At 32.6% G+C, this 21213-nt stretch overlaps 1 protein-coding gene across 3 annotated transcripts in view; it reads left to right on the top strand.

Annotated features, from left to right (window-relative positions):
- Positions 1-20271, top strand: part of LOC125061220 (THO complex subunit 2) — a 28428-nt gene extending 8157 nt beyond the window's left edge. The window contains exons 13-30 of one of the 3 annotated variants that reach the window (XM_047666524.1): positions 726-858; positions 2022-2176; positions 3490-3746; positions 4770-4926; positions 5866-6114; positions 9422-9642; positions 10543-10711; positions 11518-11631; positions 12880-12967; positions 13792-13876; positions 15071-15140; positions 15622-15691; positions 16061-16101; positions 17384-17482; positions 18959-19016; positions 19565-19635; positions 19769-19818; positions 20108-20271. In XM_047666524.1, the coding sequence (XP_047522480.1) occupies positions 726-858; positions 2022-2176; positions 3490-3746; positions 4770-4926; positions 5866-6114; positions 9422-9642; positions 10543-10711; positions 11518-11631; positions 12880-12967; positions 13792-13876; positions 15071-15140; positions 15622-15691; positions 16061-16101; positions 17384-17482; positions 18959-19016; positions 19565-19635; positions 19769-19818; positions 20108-20141 (2121 nt within the window). In that variant the 3' untranslated portion in view covers positions 20142-20271. Of the gene's footprint in view, positions 1-725; positions 859-2021; positions 2177-3489; positions 3747-4769; positions 4927-5865; positions 6115-9421; positions 9643-10542; positions 10712-11517; positions 11632-12879; positions 12968-13791; positions 13877-15070; positions 15141-15621; positions 15692-16060; positions 16456-17383; positions 17483-18955; positions 19017-19564; positions 19636-19768; positions 19819-20107 lie in introns of those variants that run through there. The other 2 variants (XM_047666523.1, XR_007119009.1) reach the window with 2 other exon arrangements.
- The last annotated feature ends 942 nt before the right edge of the window (positions 20272-21213 follow it).

Raw genomic sequence — 21213 nt, 5'->3', positions numbered from 1 at the left:
CCTATTTTTTTATTATAGCAGATAGTTATATTTATTGGACTAAAACAATGTTTCTTAGAAATAATATACATGGCAAAACAACGTTTGTCGGTTCAGCTTTTAGTATATAAAAGTTACCTGCGTACACGAACACATACGCGCGAAACAAGCAAGACCAGTTTTTGTGGTTAGGTGCGAGTGTCGATACACATATGTCGATGTAAAGTATCGATAAAGTTAGTTAGTTTATTAAAATTAGAATTTTAAGATAATAAATATTATGTGGAATTAATAAATAATATGTATATATATATTTTTTTTTTAATTTATAATGCTACAAATGTAATTATTTTTTTTTGTATCTCACGCACTGTTTTGTTGTGTTTTTTTAATATTTTTATTACTCTTTAATGTTAATATTCTACGGTTTCGATATTTGTAAATATGTGAGGAACATGTATACTAACTTTTTTAGTATAGTAGTTTATTCTAAGAGTACATTGTCTTCACATATAATTATTTAACAAATGTAACAAAATATTGTAAACCTATTTTAAAAGAGTAAGTGTGGAGTTTCTTGCCCATTCTTCTCCACACGAAACTACCTTTTGGAAGGGGCAACTAGAATCTTCTTTATATTTTTTTTTTGACGTTCAAAAGTGCCATTTTAGATGGTCTAATTGAAATAAATGATTGTACTTTGACTTTGATGCTACAATAGAAATCTTATTTTTGAAAATTGACAGGCTGGATACTTCTCACAAGTGCGAAACACAAGACGATCGTCAGCGAGGCTAAAAGACGCAGTCGTGGGCAACAATTTAGATATAGCACTTTGCATTTTGTCCGCCCAACAAAGACATTGTTGTGTTTGGAAAGGTAATCATTTATAAATTTATGATTTAAAAATATATATTTACTAAATTTATCAATATTTATGAATCCTTTTAAATGTCCCATTGTTTTACTGACAAAATATTCCCCTATGTCAAAATCCAAGATGTGTGAGAGTCAAACTTAAAGTTAAGTCTCAACTCGAATCTTACCCTAAGCGTTTAACTAGTAATATTTAAAAGATATAAATTTAAACTTTAGTTTAACTAATGAGAAACTAACAAGAACACATAAAAATCTTTTGTATAGATACGGGTTAAATATGCCTTGATTTTTTGAACCCTTTTCATGTTTCAGGGGTAATGTTTAACTAACAATAAAAAAAAATATAGAAAATCTAATCTGAATCTAAAATTAGTTATAGTTATATTGATAATTAGTAGACTCGGCCAAGCGTTGCTGTGGCTAAGATTTTTGTTATATTACATAGTAAAGTATTCAAGAGAAAAGGCAGGAGAACACTAATCCATTGGTGGTTATGCCATTAAATTGTAGCTTATGCGAAACGTTGGTAATTATTTTGATAAGGATCCTTAATCATAATAAGAGCCTTTTCTAGCGGTGGTATTTTAATAAAAAAAAATTAATAAAAGGACGCTTATTGTGACATAACTATAAAAGATAGAGACTTGCTGTCGCGAATTTTTTTATAGATAGTGATGTGTCCTGAAAAATTTTAATAAATCATTTTGTTCTATCATTAATTTCTCAGCGCACACGATTGAAGAAAGTTTATTTTTATTTTTTTACACCTTGGGTTAGATTATTCAAGTTTTAGTAAGCATCCCTAATTTTTTTGAAAATGAAACAAAGCGTCACTCGGGAGTGGGTGTAGCTTGCCAACGGTGAAAGAATTTTTGAAATCGGTCCAGGAGTTTCGGAGCCTATTCATTTCAAACAAACAAAAAGTCAAACCTTTCCTCTTTATAATATTAGTATAGATAAAGTTTGCCTGGACAAAATTTGTTATATTCACATGTGAATTACAATTCACATCATACATGACAATTGTCTAATGTAATTTGACATTTACAACAAATCATTACTAGTTTGAATATTGAACAATATTTTTCTTATATTTGGTCATATAAATCTTGTTACCGTATATAACAAAGATACTGAAGCAAACAAACCCTTGAAATTTACAGAAGGCGAAGAAATAGTTGGAGAATCGAGTGGATCCCAGTTAAAGGTAGTGGGTCGTTTGGCGGACCAATGCCAGGACGCGCTCGTTCAGCTTGGCACGTTCCTTGCGTCTTCGCACGCGCCCGACGAGTACGCTGCGAGATTGCCGGCTTTACCGGTAAGAGTTTTATTCAAATCTTTTTATTTTTATTTTTTTTTTAATTATAAATAGTTAAATCTGCTTACGTAATACTTAAATGGCCCCAATGACAATATACAATTCCTTATAATAATAATAATTAAGCCTCATTTATTCCGTGAAATATTTGCAAAATATACACACACACATTAAAGAGTACAGGCCTCCTCCAATTGGCTCCATCTCTCTGTCTTTTCTTGCTCAATATTCTCCAACTTCCATAAGCTTATCAGCGCACCGTGCAAGAGGGCGACCTCGCTTTCTTTTTCCTGTTGGCCCTTTCGTTACCCTCTTTGTTTATGCGATTTCATTTCCACTTAAGTTTTTTGTAATGGGATAGTGTATTAATAACTTTTGCTTAGTTTCTTAGTTTTGTACTTCTGACCTTGTCCTTTAGTTTTAAATTGAGTACACTACGGTCCATTCCTCGTTGACAAGTTTTAATTTAATAATAATTTAAATTTAATAATAATTTTTTTTGTGTTCGAGTCTTATATCCATGATAGACTATCGTAAGAAAGACATGGCAATATACACGTGTCTAAGACTTTCTTCTTTAAGTATGTTGGCAAAATACAATTTCTTAATAAAATCATATTTATTATATTTGATAGAAGGATGGGGTAGCTTCAGCTAGTTAACTTAAACAACTTCATGGTCTACAAAATATATTAAATAAAAACCTACTAACAAACTATACTTTGACACAAAATTAATGAACATTAAGCAGCTGTATGCAAAACTTACTTAACCAAATACGGTCGCAAAAATATAACCTATACAATGCAATAACAGCGTACGACTGTGGCGTGTATATTTTACTTTTTATGTTTTTAATATCATTATTTCTTTTCTCATGCAAGTGACATGTATGTTTCCAATGAGAATAAACTTCTTTAAACCTAAATTTCACAAGTGACTTCGACCGTGGATTGATACACCTATACCATCACCAATCTGTCAATCAGCTGGTTGATATGCCGACGCTTCACCTTTTGGTGATGATGGAGAAGTAGCATCTCCATCTCCAAGGGACAGCTGATCTATAGTGTATAGAACTATATACATCTATACGTACGTAAAATCAGAACCGAATACAGTCGCAAGAATATAACCTACTTCGCTGAGATACGTTAAATAGTAGCGGACCCGTTTCGAATACGCCTGCGAAGTTTTCAATATGCAATAACAGCGTACGACTATTGACTGTTTTTAATAATATAATCTCTTTTTCTCATACAAATGATATGTATGTTGTTAGTATAAACTTCTTTAAACCTACCTTTTCACAGGAACTGCTTCGGGACTACCACGTAGATGCAGACGTGGCGTTCTTCCTCCATCGTCCAGTTATAGCTCAAATAATCGCTGCGAAGGTAGAGTCCCTTCGCAAAGCGTCTGATAGTAAATCGGATTCTCTTGAGAAGAGCATCACGCGGTACAGCATTGCCTCCCAGGAAGCACTAGAACCAATTGTAACATCAATTACACCACTCCTACCGAATAAAGTATGGGAAGATATTTCGCCCGAGTTCTACGTTACGTTTTGGTGAGTGTTTTTGCGTCTTCTTTTCGAATACAGTATCAACTCTTTATAACGTCATTGGCTATAATGAAACGCTCTCTATAACGTAATTAACTATAGCATAACGCTCTCTATAACGTAATTAGCTATAACAAAACTCACTCTATAACGTAGTTGGCTATAACAAAACTCTCTCTATAACGTCATGGGCTATAACGAAAAGCTCTCTATATCGTAAATGGCTACTACGAATCGCTCTATATAACGTCATTGGCTATAACGAAACGCTCACTATAACATCATTGGATATAACGAAACGCTCACTATAACGTCATTGGATATAACGAAATGCTCTCTATAACGTCATTGGCTATAACGAAACGCTCTCTATAACGTCATTGGCTATAACGAAACGCTCACTATAACGTCATTGGCTATAACGAAACGCTCACTATAACGTAACAATAATTACTTGGTGGTGTAACACAAACCCCATCCATTAATTGACTCTTTATAACACAACAGTCTCTATAACGAAGAAATCTTTTCATATTTAGACATCAACAACATACTTAAGTGTAATTGTTTTTATAATCAGCTCACAGAAGTAACCTTTTGTGGTGCTGAAATTTCTAAGAAAGACACATGAGGTCCTAAACAGCCGTCTCGCCTTTGTTAGTGTTAATTGGATTAACACGTGTGCCATTATTCTTAGATTACATTGCCTGTAGTAAATTTTGGTCTCAGTTACTAAACGCACCATCGTCACCTATCGTGTATTATCAGTCCTAAACAAACTTTGAAACTGTCAAGATGGCCAGTAAAAGAAAAGCATTGTGTGTTTAGAATAATTTACCTATTGATAGTAATAAAATTAGAAATTATTGTAGGTAATTGCTTCCCTCCCTGTAACGTAAACTCTTTATAACGTAAAATTTGGTCCCATGAAATTCGTTATAAAGAGTGTATCTCTTATAAAATTAGTCTATGAATATATTTAAAGCAACACTATATAATTTACTATTTTATCGGTAATTTTTATTTAAGGTCCTTATCTATGTACGACTTACGCGTGCCAGTGGAGAGCTACGAAAGGGAAATTGATAGGTTAAAGCTGGCTGCCTCGGCTGCAACCAAGGATTCCCAAGGGACCAAGGGGAAGAAGGAACAGGAACGCTTTAATAGCCTTATAGAAAAGTTACAGGTATTTCTTTTTTGAAGTTATACTCCTTTAGGCGCGTTATGAAAAATTGATGAGAGTGAAATGTTACGATGCGCCCGCACCGTGACACAAAATTAACAGAATGAAGTTGCCCACGGAAGATGCTACGGCATTGGACATAATTTAAAAACAACATAAGTACACGCACCCTTTTTTTATATAACGGCAAACGGGCAGGAGGCTCAACTAATGCTTAGTGATACAGATATGAACCCCTCAAAAAACTAATATTGACTAAACTTTCGTCTCTTTCTGGCAAGTTTTCTTAAGAATGTGCTGAAAAGAGAGTGACTTCAGTTACAACTGTGCTATTGTTGATTTTATAATTAAGAGGACTACGGAAACAATACACCTTCTAGCTTAACATAGTGGGAGATTCTACGGAAAAAGTGGAATTACCGGATGCTTAATAGGCTTTTATTAAAATAAAATAGTGTGACTAAAGTGTTGGCTGATGTTTCTAAAATGCTGTGAACAGCCGCAATTTGAACGCTTGACCACAGAATTCTAAGACGGACTCCTAACTACGTAAGACGTGGCTTCGGCCTTTAAAACTACCAAAATTCTCCAATTATTACCAAGTATAAAGACCTGGCTGTATGGGCTAAAGTCCTTTGCCTTTCCCATTAGGGATAAATTAATATCATCATCATCTAGTTAGCTGTCAAAATGTCGACATTTATAGCAAAAAAGATAATACGTTTTAATACTAGATTACAATTTGTTTCTTAAACATGGACTTAAGAGTCGATAATATCGCACAAACATTCCATTGTTTTGCCAATAATTCGTACAGGTTGAGGGTAGCAAATTCTAGCCATTAGGCACTCTCTCCATACATCTGTGAATCTAAGCAGTCACTTCCTAACAACTGTCAAAAAGCAATCGAAACATGTCTTCAAAAAGTATTCTTTAAATTAGGATGAACGCCGTCGTCAAGAAGACCACGTGTCCCGCGTACACGCGCGTTTGTCCCGCGAGTGCAGCGGCTGGTTCCCAGCGAGAGCCGTCAAATCTGCCAAAAACGAAACTGTCACGCGGCTGATGCAGTTGTGCCTGTTTCCGCGTTGCGTGTTTACGGCGACTGATGCATTGTATTGCGCCCAATTTGTGCATACAGTGCATTCTCTGAAGACGCCAAACTTTTCTACGTTGCTGTGTTATGATCGGGTAAGTGCGAATATTATTATGTAAAATTCCTTATTTATAGTATAGCTAATAATATCTGCTTTGTGACACACACTAATACACTTTGACAGATGATAATGACAATCTAAAATTTGTTGCCATTTGAAGAAATTAGTATTCCGAAATATGTTTAGGTTTCCTTATTTAAAGTATAGCTAATAATATCTGCTTTGTGACACACACTAATACACTTTGACAGGTGACAGATGACAATCTTAAATTTGTTGCCATTTGAAGAAATTAGTATTCCGAAATATGTTTAGGTTTCCTTATTTTAAGTATAGCTAATAAAATCTGCTTTTAGACACGCACTAATACACTTTGACACGTGACAGATGACAATCTTAAATTTGTTGCCATTTGAAGAAATTAGTATTACAAAATATGGTAATAAGGTTTCCTTATTTAAAGTATAGTTAAATCTGCTTTAGGGACGCTAAATTAATTTTGATATAGCAACACTATTTGCTTTACATACCACACTTTGATAGATGATAATGACAATTTTAATTTTTTACCATTTGAAGAAATTAGTATTCCGAAATATGGTAATAAGGTTACCTTATTACAAGTATGTATAACTAATAAAATCTGCTTTAGGGACGCTAAATTAATTTTGATATAGCAACACTATTTGCTTTACATACCACACTTTGATAGATGATAATGACAATTTTAATTTTTTACCATTTGAAGAAATTAGTATTCCGAAATATGGTAATAAGGTTACCTTATTACAAGTATGTATAACTAATAAAATCTGCTTTAGGGACGCTAAATTAATTTTGATATAGCAACACTATTTGCTTTACATACCACACTTTGATAGATGATAATGACAATTTTAATTTTTTACCATTTGAAGAAATTAGTATTCCGAAATATGGTAATAAGGTTACCTTATTACAAGTATGTATAACTAATAAAATCTGCTTTAGGGACGCTAAATTAATTTTGATATAGCAACACTATTTGCTTTACATACCACACTTTGATAGATGATAATGACAATTTTAATTTTTTACCATTTGAAGAAATTAGTATTCCGAAATATGGTAATAAGGTTACCTTATTACAAGTATGTATAACTAATAAAATCTGCTTTAGGGACGCTAAATTAATTTTGATATAGCAACACTATTTGCTTTACATACCACACTTTGATAGATGATAATGACAATTTTAATTTTTTACCATTTGAAGAAATTAGTATTCCGAAATATGGTAATAAGGTAACCTTATTACAAGTATGTATAACTAATAAAATCTGCTTTAGGGACGCTAAATTAATTTTGATATAGCAACACTATTTGCTTTACATACCACACTTTGATAGATGATAATGACAATTTTAATTTTTTACCATTTGAAGAAATTAGTATTCCGAAATATGGTAATAAGGTTACCTTATTACAAGTATGTATAACTAATAAAATCTGCTTTAGGGACGCTAAATTAATTTTGATATAGCAACACTATTTGCTTTACATACCACACTTTGATAGATGATAATGACAATTTTAATTTTTTACCATTTGAAGAAATTAGTATTCCGAAATATGGTAATAAGGTTACCTTATTACAAGTATGTATAACTAATAAAATCTGCTTTAGGGACGCTAAATTAATTTTGATATAGCAACACTATTTGCTTTACATACCACACTTTGATAGATGATAATGACAATTTTAATTTTTTACCATTTGAAGAAATTAGTATTCCGAAATATGGTAATAAGGTTACCTTATTACAAGTATGTATAACTAATAAAATCTGCTTTAGGGACGCTAAATTAATTTTGATATAGCAACACTATTTGCTTTACATACCACACTTTGATAGATGATAATGACAATTTTAATTTTTTACCATTTGAAGAAATTAGTATTCCGAAATATGGTAATAAGGTTACCTTATTACAAGTATGTATAACTAATAAAATCTGCTTTAGGGACGCTAAATTAATTTTGATATAGCAACACTATTTGCTTTACATACCACACTTTGATAGATGATAATGACAATTTTAATTTTTTACCATTTGAAGAAATTAGTATTCCGAAATATGGTAATAAGGTTACCTTATTACAAGTATGTATAACTAATAAAATCTGCTTTAGGGACGCTAAATTAATTTTGATATAGCAACACTATTTGCTTTACATACCACACTTTGATAGATGATAATGACAATTTTAATTTTTTACCATTTGAAGAAATTAGTATTCCGAAATATGGTAATAAGGTAACCTTATTACAAGTATGTATAACTAATAAAATCTGCTTTAGGGACGCTAAATTAATTTTGATATAGCAACACTATTTGCTTTACATACCACACTTTGATAGATGATAATGACAATTTTAATTTTTTACCATTTGAAGAAATTAGTATTCCGAAATATGGTAATAAGGTTACCTTATTACAAGTATGTATAACTAATAAAATCTGCTTTAGGGACGCTAAATTAATTTTGATATAGCAACACTATTTGCTTTACATACCACACTTTGATAGATGATAATGACAATTTTAATTTTTTACCATTTGAAGAAATTAGTATTCCGAAATATGGTAATAAGGTTACCTTATTACAAGTATGTATAACTAATAAAATCTGCTTTAGGGACGCTAAATTAATTTTGATATAGCAACACTATTTGCTTTACATACCACACTTTGATAGATGATAATGACAATTTTAATTTTTTACCATTTGAAGAAATTAGTATTCCGAAATATGGTAATAAGGTTACCTTATTACAAGTATGTATAACTAATAAAATCTGCTTTAGGGACGCTAAATTAATTTTGATATAGCAACACTATTTGCTTTACATACCACACTTTGATAGATGATAATGACAATTTTAATTTTTTACCATTTGAAGAAATTAGTATTCCGAAACATGGTAATAAGGTTTCCTCATTCAATGTACATATAGTAAATAAAATCTTTTATGGACGCTAAAATAATTTTGATATAGCAACACTATATCCTTTACGTACTACACTTTGCAAGAAGAAAGATGGCAATCTTAAATTTGTTGCCATTTGAAGAAATTAGTTTTCCGAAACATGGTAATAAGGTTTCCTTATTTAAAGTATAGCGGCTGAATATCTTTCAGGCCGCTAGTTAAACGGTTAGGCTGTTAATTGAACGGTTCATTAAGCTAGTTGGCTGCGACATTTATATCGAGCCTCAAATATTTGTCAGTTAAAGTTCGCCTAAAATTAACTACATTTGGGTGTTGTTTTGCAGAGGTAAATAATTAAAAATATTTCAGTTATTCTGCGACATTACGTACTCAGTGATGTCCTGTACTGAGGCGGAAGCCGGTCGGTACGGTCAGTTCCTTTGCCGGGTTTTGGGCACAGCTATGCGTTGGCACGCGGACCGAGCCTCCTTCCACGCGGAGTGTGCTCATTACCCTGGCTTTGTGACCAAGTATCGTGTTTCCAACCAGTTCAGAGAGGCCAATGACCACGTCGGATATGAGAATTATCGGTAAGAACTTTGTTCTTAAATTATATTGGTGTTTTAAAAATTTCTGGTCCTGTTACGTCTTTAAAAAAATCTAAAACATTCTCGAATCAAAAAATTTTCACCAAAACCTAGACAAAATCAAATTAATTGCTGATTTTTTGATTTTATATATTTTTGAAGTTATACTTCTTTAGGCGCGTTATGAAAAATTGATGAGAGTGAAATTTTACGATGCGCGCACACCGTGACACAAATTTAACAGAATGAAGTTGCCCACGGAAGATGCTACGGCATTGGACATAATTTAAAAACAACATTCGAATAATAATAGAATTTATGTTACACTTAATATAAGAGAATAATAATAAATTTTTACTTATTTAATTTTTCAAATGTAAACTTTATAGACTATAATGACTCCAGTCTTTGATTATTTAATTGTAATTAATTATTTGCATGCAATCAAAAACTATTTCTAATAGTGCCAAAGAAGTATAACTTCTTACGCGCGTACGTACATAAGTAGACGCACACTTATGTATACTAACAATACAATAATTGATCTATCTGCTGCATTGCTTAATTTATGAGTAATACTTTGTGCCTATTTTAGTATAGTAGTTTTATTCTAGGAGTACATTGTCTTCACAAATAATTATTTGACTAATGTATACAAAATATTGTAAACATATTTTAAAGAGTAAGTGTGGAGTTTCTTGCCCATTTTTCTCCGCACGAAGATAGTTGCAAAAGATCTTTGTATTTTATTTGACGTTCAAAAATGTCATTTTAGGTGGTCTAATTGAAATAAATGATTTGACTTGACTTGAAAAATGTGTCCAGCCCTTTAATATTGGTTAGATTTTTTTAAAGTATTGCCAACTTTTTGTCAGTTTAAAAAAAAATATATTTTAATTTCAGACACGTATGCCACAAATGGCACTACAAAATAACGAAGGCGATGGTGGTTTGTCTGGATTCGGGTGACTACGTACAAATACGGAACGCGTTGATTGTCCTCATCAAGATATTGCCCCACTTTCCAGTCCTCGCAAAGCTGGCTCAGATTATTGAAAGGAAAATTGATAAGGTAAGAACTCTTTTCAACCCTCAGGTCGTAGAATGGACGTTCTATTTACGTTGAAGGAAAATATCGTAAGGAAATGGTGTCTGAAGAAGAGGCACAAAAGGCTGATCACCTACTAGCCTATCAGAAAAGCAATTGATCACGAAACAGATACACAAATCTGGGACCCAGACCTGAAAGGTTTAAACACCATTGTTTTTGAAGTTATACTTCTTTAGGCGCGTTATGAAAAATTGATGAGAGTGAAATTTTACGATGCGCACGCACCGTGACACAAAATTAACAGAATGAAGTTGCCCACGGAAGATGCTACGGTATTGGACATAATTTTAAAACAACATTCGAATAATAATAGAATGTATATTACACTTAATGTAAGAGAATAATAATTATTATTTATTTAATTTTTCAAATGTAAACTGAACTTTATTGACTTTAATGACTCCTTTTCCAGTCTTTGATTATTTAATTGTAATTAATTATTTGCATGCAATCAAAAATTATTTTTAATAATGTCAAAAAAGTATAACCTCTTACGTGCGTACATAAGTACACGCACCCTTTTCTTTTAACTTCAAAAAGCATGACAATACCATTTTGCATCTCATCCATTGAGGTCAGGGGTCTTCAAGAATGTTAAATTGATATTCGGATTCAGGCAGCCTATTCCACAACCTGAATCGCTTAAACTACTGTACCATTAAAATAATTCAATTAAGGCAGCTTGCTTTCGATCTCTTCCGGACACACGTATATTTAATAGTTACGTAATAAAATGTTAAATTGTTGCAAATGTTAATAATTTTTAGGTTAAAGAAGAGGAGAAAATTCAAAGGCCGGACTTGTACGTGTTGGCCACAGGTTACAGTGGCCAGTTGAGGTACAAAGCACCAAATCTCATGAATGAAAGCGATTTTCATCAAGTAAGTTTTATTAAAATTATGTGCAATTTCTAATATATAAATATGTTTCTCAAGATACAATACATTAAATAGTCATAGGTTCATATCGAACTTAAATATAATTTCACAGCTCACAGCATCTGTGTAAAGTTTCACATATTTGACAGCGCTCAAGAAGAGTGTGTCTTGATATTCGTATCTTGACCGACTTCGGATCCACCATAGAGATCTAAACAAGATTTTTTCCGTTTTTTGGATAAATTATATACATATATACGGGGCGTCCCAAAGTTATGGGACATGAAGGAAAACTAAAAAGTACCTTAAAATATATCGTAGATAGGGTATTTTGCTTGAAAGACGACTTGTTATTTTTAAAAGTTAGTAGTTCTGCATTCAAAGATTTTCTAAAAAATACTTGCCTCGTCTGGTAATCGAACCGACTTAAATGTAAAAAAAATCACCCTACTTTTATGATGCCAATCGAAAGAATGGCCAAAAACTAATATTTCTTCTTAAGTAACATTGTATTTTAAAAGAAAGGAACAGCGTGAAATTAATCATTTTAATCAAATTAAAAACATACACGAAACTGCCGTAGTCAATTAAGTAATTTTTTGTAAATGAATTAAATAAATGCTCAAAATGTGGTCCCTCTTGTTTACGCAAATTGCCAATCTTTTAATGAGTCCACTGCCTGTTGATTTTCTTATCATTTTATGGTGAATACTCGATATGATATGGCACAATTCTGTTTGTAACTCTCCCACGTTCTCGCATCGCTTTTTGTATAGCATATCTTTCACGTATCCCCAAAAGAAGAAATCTAATGGTGTAAGTTCCGGGGATCTAATCGGTCCATTCGTACCGATCAAAGTAGGAAAACATTTTTTTTTTTACATTTAAGTTGATTTGATTTCCCAGACGAGGCAAGTAATTTTTTGAAAATCTTTGAATGCAGAATAACTAACTTTTAAAAATAACATAAAGTCTTCTTTCAGTAAAATACCCTATCTACGATATTTAAGGTACTTTTCCTTCATGTCCCATAACTTTGGGACGCCCTGTATATATATACGAAGGCTCACCTGATAAAAAGTAATACCGCCGCCCATGGACACTTACAATGTCAGAAGGCTTGCAAGTGCGTTTCCGGCTTTTAAACGGTAATGACATGCTAATCGTGATCTTTGGTCTGCTTATAATTAGTTAGTGATATCTAATGGTCAATTGTTAGCTTAGTAAGACAGCTGATGAAATGTTTCGCAGGTGGTAGAACAGAAACCGACCCAACCCGTCAGCGTCAAAGAGGATACTCATAAGAGTGACACGGCCGCCTCACCAGTTCAAACTCCAGGTTTGTTTTATTCTATGCAATAATGTATTTATTTATATATGCTATGATTTTTTATTCCATAGAATTCTGAAATTTCATGAGTGTTGCTACTCAAAAAGATCTCCACCGAAAAAGGGACAAATTTGACTTATTTGAGGGCAATAAACAAAAATGCTACGTATTTTTTTATGTTTTACCTACAAAAAGGTAAATTTTAATATTTTCTTACTCAAGTGACCTAATACAAAAATAAGAAATATTTTAATATCACGAACAATATATCGAATTAACTTTAATTACTTTATTTTATTCTTTAGCTGGCATCACTGCCTACTAATTCCAGGTGTAGTAAACCTTTTTAAAAAAATGTTATCTTTACTAGTGCATTTTACCAGTGCCGTAAAACAACTGTTAATGTGAGCACCGCACTTAGTAAAATGGATACATTAAATAACAATAAAATTTATGTATAGACTCAGATATTCAGACTCGTATTGAAATTAAAAAAATGTGGCCAGCCAAAAACGTTTGCCATCTCTGACATGTCATGATCAAATGATAGCTGTCAGAATTGTACAGAATTAAAAATCAGAGTTTTAAGTTCAAATGTCAAAATTAAATGAGGATAAATAAAATCAATTTTAGGTACATAGTTATTAATAAGGTAAGGTCTAAATTACATCTAAATACAAACAAATATTTTTTTTTGAATCATTGAAATCGGGACTTCGCTATTGCAAGTTACAAATAACTAAAGCCTGTATTATCACTTTCGAAATATGGGGGCGGTATTTATTGTGCAAGCTTTACATGAACAGGTGGTTTAAGGTTTTATTTTTTTATAGAAAGTGACAAAAAGGAATCGAAAAGTAGTGACAGAAGACGAGAAGAGCCGGATCGCGAGAAGGAGTCAAAACGTGAATCGAGATCGTAAGTATTAAAATGTCAAGAGCTGTTTAATAGACCAGGGTAGATAGCGATAGCCTTTAAAAAAATAAAAAGTGAAAAAAATAATAGTAGGATGAAACCTATTGGAAAGGGAGGAGAATATTATAAAAATTAAAGGAAAAATAATTTACGGGCGATCTGAGGTCGGGAATGGGTAGGTGGAGGGGGAAGTATTAAGGGTAAAAAACGGTTTATCTCGATTTCCGGCAAAACTAAAAGTCCTATGGTAAAAAAAATATATATATTACTATAGTAAATCTCAGAAAATGCAAAAAATCGCATGCAATAACGCCCAGACCCGTCATCCCCTTCCCTACTTCTCTATTCCTATATATTTTTTTTTACCATAGGAAAGTAGAGATTTCAACGAACTGAAAGCACACCAACTTTTTGAAAAAAGCTGATATTTTGACGGGTGAATTTTCAATTGAAAATTAGGGTGCTTTTTCGATGTTAATTCAAAATAAGGTGAAAAAATTATTATTTCAAATCAAATAAATTACAGCATATTAAAGACATAAAAAGGTAAGTTTTCACCAAATTTCGTGGGAAAAAAATAAATTTTGTAAAAGATAAAAATTAAAAACCAAAAACTTGGTTACTTGAATTTTTCACATAAATTTTGAGGTGTGTGTATGTGAAAAATGTGTAAATACAAAAGTTTTTGTTACCTACAACTTTGCCATTTGACTTTTTTCCATAGGACTTTTAGTGTTGCCAGAAATCGAGATAAACCGTTTTTTACCCTTAAAACTCCCCCCCTACCCCTTCCCGACCTCAGATCGCCCGTAAATTATTTTTCCTTTAATTTTTATAATATTCTCCTCCTTTTCCAATGGGTTTCATCCTACTATTATTTTTTTAGGTTTCAAAAATTATCGACACTGGTCTATAATTGCACTCATTAAAAACTGATCAGTACTTTTGTTTTTATCAATATTTCCATTTATGACAGAACTTTGGGACCAACTACGTATAACTATTGTTTTTTTTACACTAGTTATCAGCAGCAGTTGGTCAAGTCTTCTGAAATACGCCTTCCCTTTGTTTTTTTTTCATTTTACGAGCTGATCTTCTCCATCCTTCCGGCAGATCATCTATCTCTTTATTTGACGGCTTCTTTTACTTCTCCCATCCCACATTAATTGGTTTTTAATAATTCGTATCTTCAAACAGGTCAAACAAAGAGAGAAATAAAGAAGAATCACGAAGTAAAGACAAATCGCCGAGAGAAAGATCCCATAGAGTAAGTTTTTCTATGTATTCTAAATATTTATTCACTACTTATAATTAAAATGCTGATCGAAACGCGTTTAATTAGTACTTTTTACTATCACTTTTCTATACTGAATAAAAGGAGTCTTCATTCTTTTTAGATGTCAAACTAAAAGTATTGGCATTGACAGTTGACATGATTTTGCAGTGACAGTTGATAGAGACATCTTTAATTGAATTAAATATTCTTCTATATAAATAGTTCTTAGACTCTTTTCCTTTCAATTTAATTGTGAATTGCAACTATATTTTTTTGTAATTGTTAACCTAGTATCGTGATTCATGATTCGTAACATTAGTTTCTAGTTTTTTTAATTTTGGTTTTTCACTTTTCCCCTAATATTTCTTGTTTTCGTATATTACTACGTTTGCCTGGAAGAGATCGTTTGTTAGCAATAAGACAGCTGTTAATAAATAAATGAAATGAAAACGAATCAAATATTTTTTTATAGGAAGACCGCTATTTGGAGGCAATATCTCCGCCTCATGAACACAGGCATCCGTCTGATGACGTTGATCGTGGTAAGTTTTGTTAGGAATAAGAAAATACTCGCTCGGTCTTAGGGTCGTCGCAAAACAGAGCTAAAAGGCCGGCAACGCATTTGCGAATGTTCTTGTAGTGTGAGTGTCCATGGGCGGTATGACTTAACATCAGATAATCCTCCTGCACGTTTGCCACCTGTCCCAAAAAAAAATAGAAGTGTATGAAACTTGAACCCAATTTTTTTTCACAAACCAAAATATTTGGCTGTTTCCTGGATTTTGTTTTGTTTTTTCGTTGAAATATCCAGATTGTTTCATTGGGATTAGAACCCAAATTAAAAAATTACAACTTTTAGTACCCAGTTGCAAAGTTTAATGAGCAAATATTATAATTAATATATTTTTTAGATGTGAAACGACGTAAAGTTGAAAGCAGCGGCAATGGCAAGGTGAGTATCGTTGTAATAAACCGACCTTGCATCGCACTGGCGCCGGACTGACGTTTGGGCGCCCACGGCCCACCACGAGGCGACTGCTGATCTAAGCGAACTGTGAATAAGTGTACAATTACGAACTTCTAATTAAATAAAAAACGAAGAATCATCAGAATCCACAGAAACAATGAAAAATCTTAAAACATAGTTACTTTAGAAGACCAGGAAAACAAGAGAACATCTGAAGAATTCAACAGTGTTATAGTGAAACGGGACTTTATTTAGGAACATTAAAAAGAAAAAAAATCAAAATATATTATTTCCAAGACAAAGGTAATACGTAAGTCAGCCCAGCCCAGTCGAGCAGTGGTAAGGTTTTTCATTTTTTGTCAAGTGGGTCCAAACGTTCACAGAATTAACATGTGACGGAAGATGGAAGCGAAGCTGTCTAGAAGAATCGAGAAACTCAAGGCAAGGTGAAGCTTTCTAGAAGAATCGAGAAACTCAAGATGAAGCTTTCCAGAAGAATCGAGAAACTCAAGGCGAAATTAAGCTTTCTAGAAGAATCGAGAAACTTATGGCAAGATGAAGCTTTCCAGAAGAATCGAGAAACGCAAGGAAAGATGAAGGCTGATCATCTACTTTCACCACAACCTGTTGGAGAACGGCAAAGACCCAAGGATTTATTATGATTATTTTCATTATTAACTATAGAAGAAATAGAGCCCACACCACTTGGTATCAGGATTGAATCCAGAAATATAATAAAAGAAAATGGTTCCCAGCAATCTCCATGTGTAATCCAAAAAGAAGACTTGAGGTTACCCTAAATAGAAGAGAATTTTACGAAAATGAACCAAATTACATCCCCAAACAAATATCGCAGTATCTTCAAAAAACTGCCTCGTAATCATAATTAGAGCTAACTAATATTAAAGTTTTGAAGAAATTTAATTTATAAATATACTGCTACGCTAGATAGAAGATATAGATTAATAAACGGTTCAACTCGGAACCTTAGACATTAGTAATCAAACATACATTACAACAACATCAAGCACCAATGAAGAATATAAAGAAGCACAAAGTAGATTCCTTTCTATGATAGAAGAATTATTGATAAACACGCTATCATCTTGAAGAAGGTTTTACAAGGACTTCGAGACATCATAATCAAGAAGAAACCAGAAGCATGAGAAGATCATATTTAATTCTGTGTTTCGTTTGGCTCATATAGCTAAAATATTTTCATTTTAATGTTGTTATTGTTAATTTTAATATGCTGTTTTATAAGCAGGGTAGTAAAGAGTTTGAAGAACGTTCGCCAGAAAAAGAGAAAAGAAAGTCTAAACTTAGAGGTGATGATCGGAAAGAGCGTAAGATGAGCAGAAAACGGGTAAGTTTCTTCCGATGTGTCTTGAAATTTGTATTGTTACCAAACGTGATCTTTATATATATAAGAAGGCCATATTTCGTATAAAATGTTTTCGTTATATTTTAATACATATATATATATATCGGAACTTTCTTTTTAATACTCATGGTATTCAACGAAAGACGTCGCTGTTAGTCACGTGATCGTTACGTTGACCTGCTGTTAATATATATAAATACGAAAGTATAAAATAGCAAGACAGCTAAGTAGCTTATATTCACCGGAAATAAGACGTCACCAGCTAACTGTTATCCATATATTGATCTTCTTCGCTGGCGGTAAGTTTGGACATAGCGAAAGCCTTCGATCGGGTGAGACACAGAGCACTTCTCTTGAAGTTTCCAGCCAGAAATTATGCAACTGGATGTAGCTTTCTCGCTGATCAGAGCATCAAGGTCATCGACGGAGCATGTTCCAACTTTAAACCCGTGAACGCTGGAGTCCCACGAGGCTGTGTCCTATCCACGACCCTGTTTATTTTCTATATTTGTAAAATTTATTGTTATGTGGACGACAGCACTGGGGATATACTCTTTACACTGGCCGGGCAGGTATTTCTCAGACAGTCGAAACTACGTGGCGTCTCGGACTAGGGTAGACTAAATCTAGTACAATTTAACCCCAAGACACATGTTTGCACGTTTTTTTGCTAAAAAAACACCCATCCGAGTAGCGACACTCCTCTCTTCGAAGACACTCATTAAAACCTCAGCTGCCATATGAAGAGCGATTCGAATCGTCGACGACCAGGCCTTTCCGAGCGGCTTAATTCCTCGCGCGTTGGGTAGAGATGTGGGGTCTTTCTGCATTTACCATGTCTTCAAAGGAGTTGTTCGGACTAATAGCGGTAGCTGAGTTTCATCATCAGACGTCAAAGCTTAATACAAAGTATCACCTCGATGTCCGTCGTTCCGCAACTGAGCATTTCTGGCAGTTTTTGCCGTGCACTACCACTATGTGGAAACAGCTACCCACTGAAGTATTTCCGAACCAATTCGACTTACGGTCCTTAAAAAAAGAGCGTACCAATTCTTAAGAGGCCAGTAACGCACTTGCCAGCATTCTGACAATGTGAGTGTCGGCGGCGGTACCACTTAAGATCAGATGAGCCACCTGCCCGTTCGCCTCTAAGAATGAAAACATAAGGTGCTTCATATGTAACAACTATTTTATTTTAATATTATATACAATTTATTTAAAAATCTGTAACTATTTTCGTAACAGTTTCTGAGATTAGATGAGAGTAATATAGGTACTTAATGTATAAAATATATACTGGCAAACAAGTTCTTTTTCGAATTATTTAGCTTATAGATTTGTATGATCAGATGTGCAATGTACATTTGTTTATAAATTTAATTTATGAATTTATACTTTTTAATTTTCAATTACACATAATATGGGGTAGCCAGTATTCAAAATAATTTTTTTTAGCAGGAAAGAATTGATGAGTCTCCTATATTGGAACAAAAGCGACGAAGAGACGAACAAAAAGGTAATTCCATTATAAATGTGTATTTTTATGTCTAGCCTAGTGACTTGAGCGTGTAACACATTGCTGATAGTATGTTCGAACCCCAGCTGTGCAACAATGTACTGTTTGTTTAACCCAAAAAGTCGATTGTTTGTTTAAATTAAAAAGTTATAGAAATAGCTAATGATCACGAAACAGATAAAGAAATCTAAGGGCAACATCGTGGATTTTTTTTTGTATGTTGTTGCCTTTACAATCTTTTTAAACCCTTATAGTTTAGAAGTGTGAAATAATAATCAGTCTCAGGTCAGTAATTGATATATAATGTATATGTGAAATAGTTGAGTAGCTTAGCTTTATATGAAATAATTTAGTTATATATTATCTCACAAACATTTGATGTTTGGAAAAACACAAAGAAGCTCAAATATAATTTTTTTTAAATAATGGACTTTGACCCTCTATTCTCTATCAACTGCAGAAGTTTCAACTCAAAAATTTTCAGTTCTAGCCCAAAGTTAGGTAAATAAAAGTACATTATTTATACTTTCACTTTCAATTTGTTCCAGCGATATTGAAGATGGCCAGTCATCAAAATGGTTCTCAAGAGGATCACCATTATGAAAAGTACCATAAAAGGGTAATTTATAACTTAAATCACTAATATAGATTTTTTTTTCTCTAAAACCAAATTAATATGTTCCTTTCAGCCAAAAATATTTGTTCCACATCTGTAAAAAATTTGTTCTAATGATCCTAAAACATTTTTATAGGAAAAGTCACCATTCCGGGATCGCTCACTAGAAGAGCCAAGAGACAAACAATATCCTTTTTAAATTACCTATATTTATATATATATTTTTATAAAAATATCTACACTATTAATTTATTTTGTAATTAAATGATTAGAAATTTTTCAATTTACTAAATATCCATAAGATATGTGTAACTGTGTACTCTAACGTGGAAACATCTGTGTCTATATCACATGTCTTTTAAAGAACAAATAGGTGATTTGTTTAAATAAGTAAAGCTTCATTATATAGACACATCTGTTTTTGTTGATTAAGTAGAATTTTTATTTGATTTGAACTTCCTTAACTCATCCACACTAGACGCTCTAATGAGTCAAAAATCAGAAGATAGGTGAACGGAGCTGGCACCAGTGAAATAATAGAATTATGTTATAATTATCTTTTTAAGATACTACATTACTGACAAACAAATGATTGTACTTTAAGATTCTGTAATTAAATAAATTGAATTTTTAAAACAGTTTAAAGAGTTTTCCTGACAACACATTTCTGCATCTATTTTAGTATATAACATAGTACAACTAATGACTGTCCAAATATTGGTTTTTTAACTTGTTACCTCCAAGTCAAAGCATTATTGACTCTCAATTTTTAAATGCAATGACTTTCTAGTTAAGTGACACATGCCAATTTAAAACGAAAAAAATTGGTAGGATACAATTTCATTCGCAAAATAATCAGTGCATTCTATAAGGATGAGACGATACTGCAGATAGTCGAATAGGCATATCAAACTTATAACACTCCTCTATTAACGGGGGTTTATTAGGCAACAACGAAATAAAATGACCAAATTTGAATGCTGCTTTGAAATTGTTATTTTATATAACCAACTTCAGAATTCGATCTTTTTTCTTACTTAAATTGTACTTTACACACTAAAAAAAAGTAATAAAAAAATCAGCCTTACTTCCACTCAAGGTTGTTGGTTATGTGGTTAAAATAACGTACCTATACTTGGGGTAGTAGTAATTAGTGTTAGTAAAGTAAATATTTTATTGATTTATTCACACACATTCAGAAACTACATGAACTATTTAAAGATAATTCTGTGATTATTGGCTTAGAAATTAGAATCTGAAAAGCATCTGAACTCTGAAGCTGAAGCTACTGGTTACAATTTTGAATTCACAATGTTTTGAAAACCATGTTTAAACTAAAACCCAATCTTGCCATATGATTATGAATCAAAGAGTAGATAACTATATAATCACGAAATACATAGTTTTTCATTTCAATTATTGAATTATAAGGTGTGTAGTGTGGACTACAGAACGTATTACTTTCTGGACTACTTAAGTACATTCTTATATTATTTATTCAAAATATATAATGATTTCATTATTTACGAGTTGCAAAGTTTCAAGTTTATTTCATAAAAACAATACGTTATACGCGTCCAA

Source organism: Pieris napi, chromosome 23, assembly GCF_905475465.1.
Source record: "Pieris napi chromosome 23, ilPieNapi1.2, whole genome shotgun sequence".
NCBI lineage: Eukaryota > Metazoa > Arthropoda > Insecta > Lepidoptera > Pieridae > Pieris > Pieris napi.
This window is presented reverse-complemented; position numbering and strand designations above follow the sequence as displayed.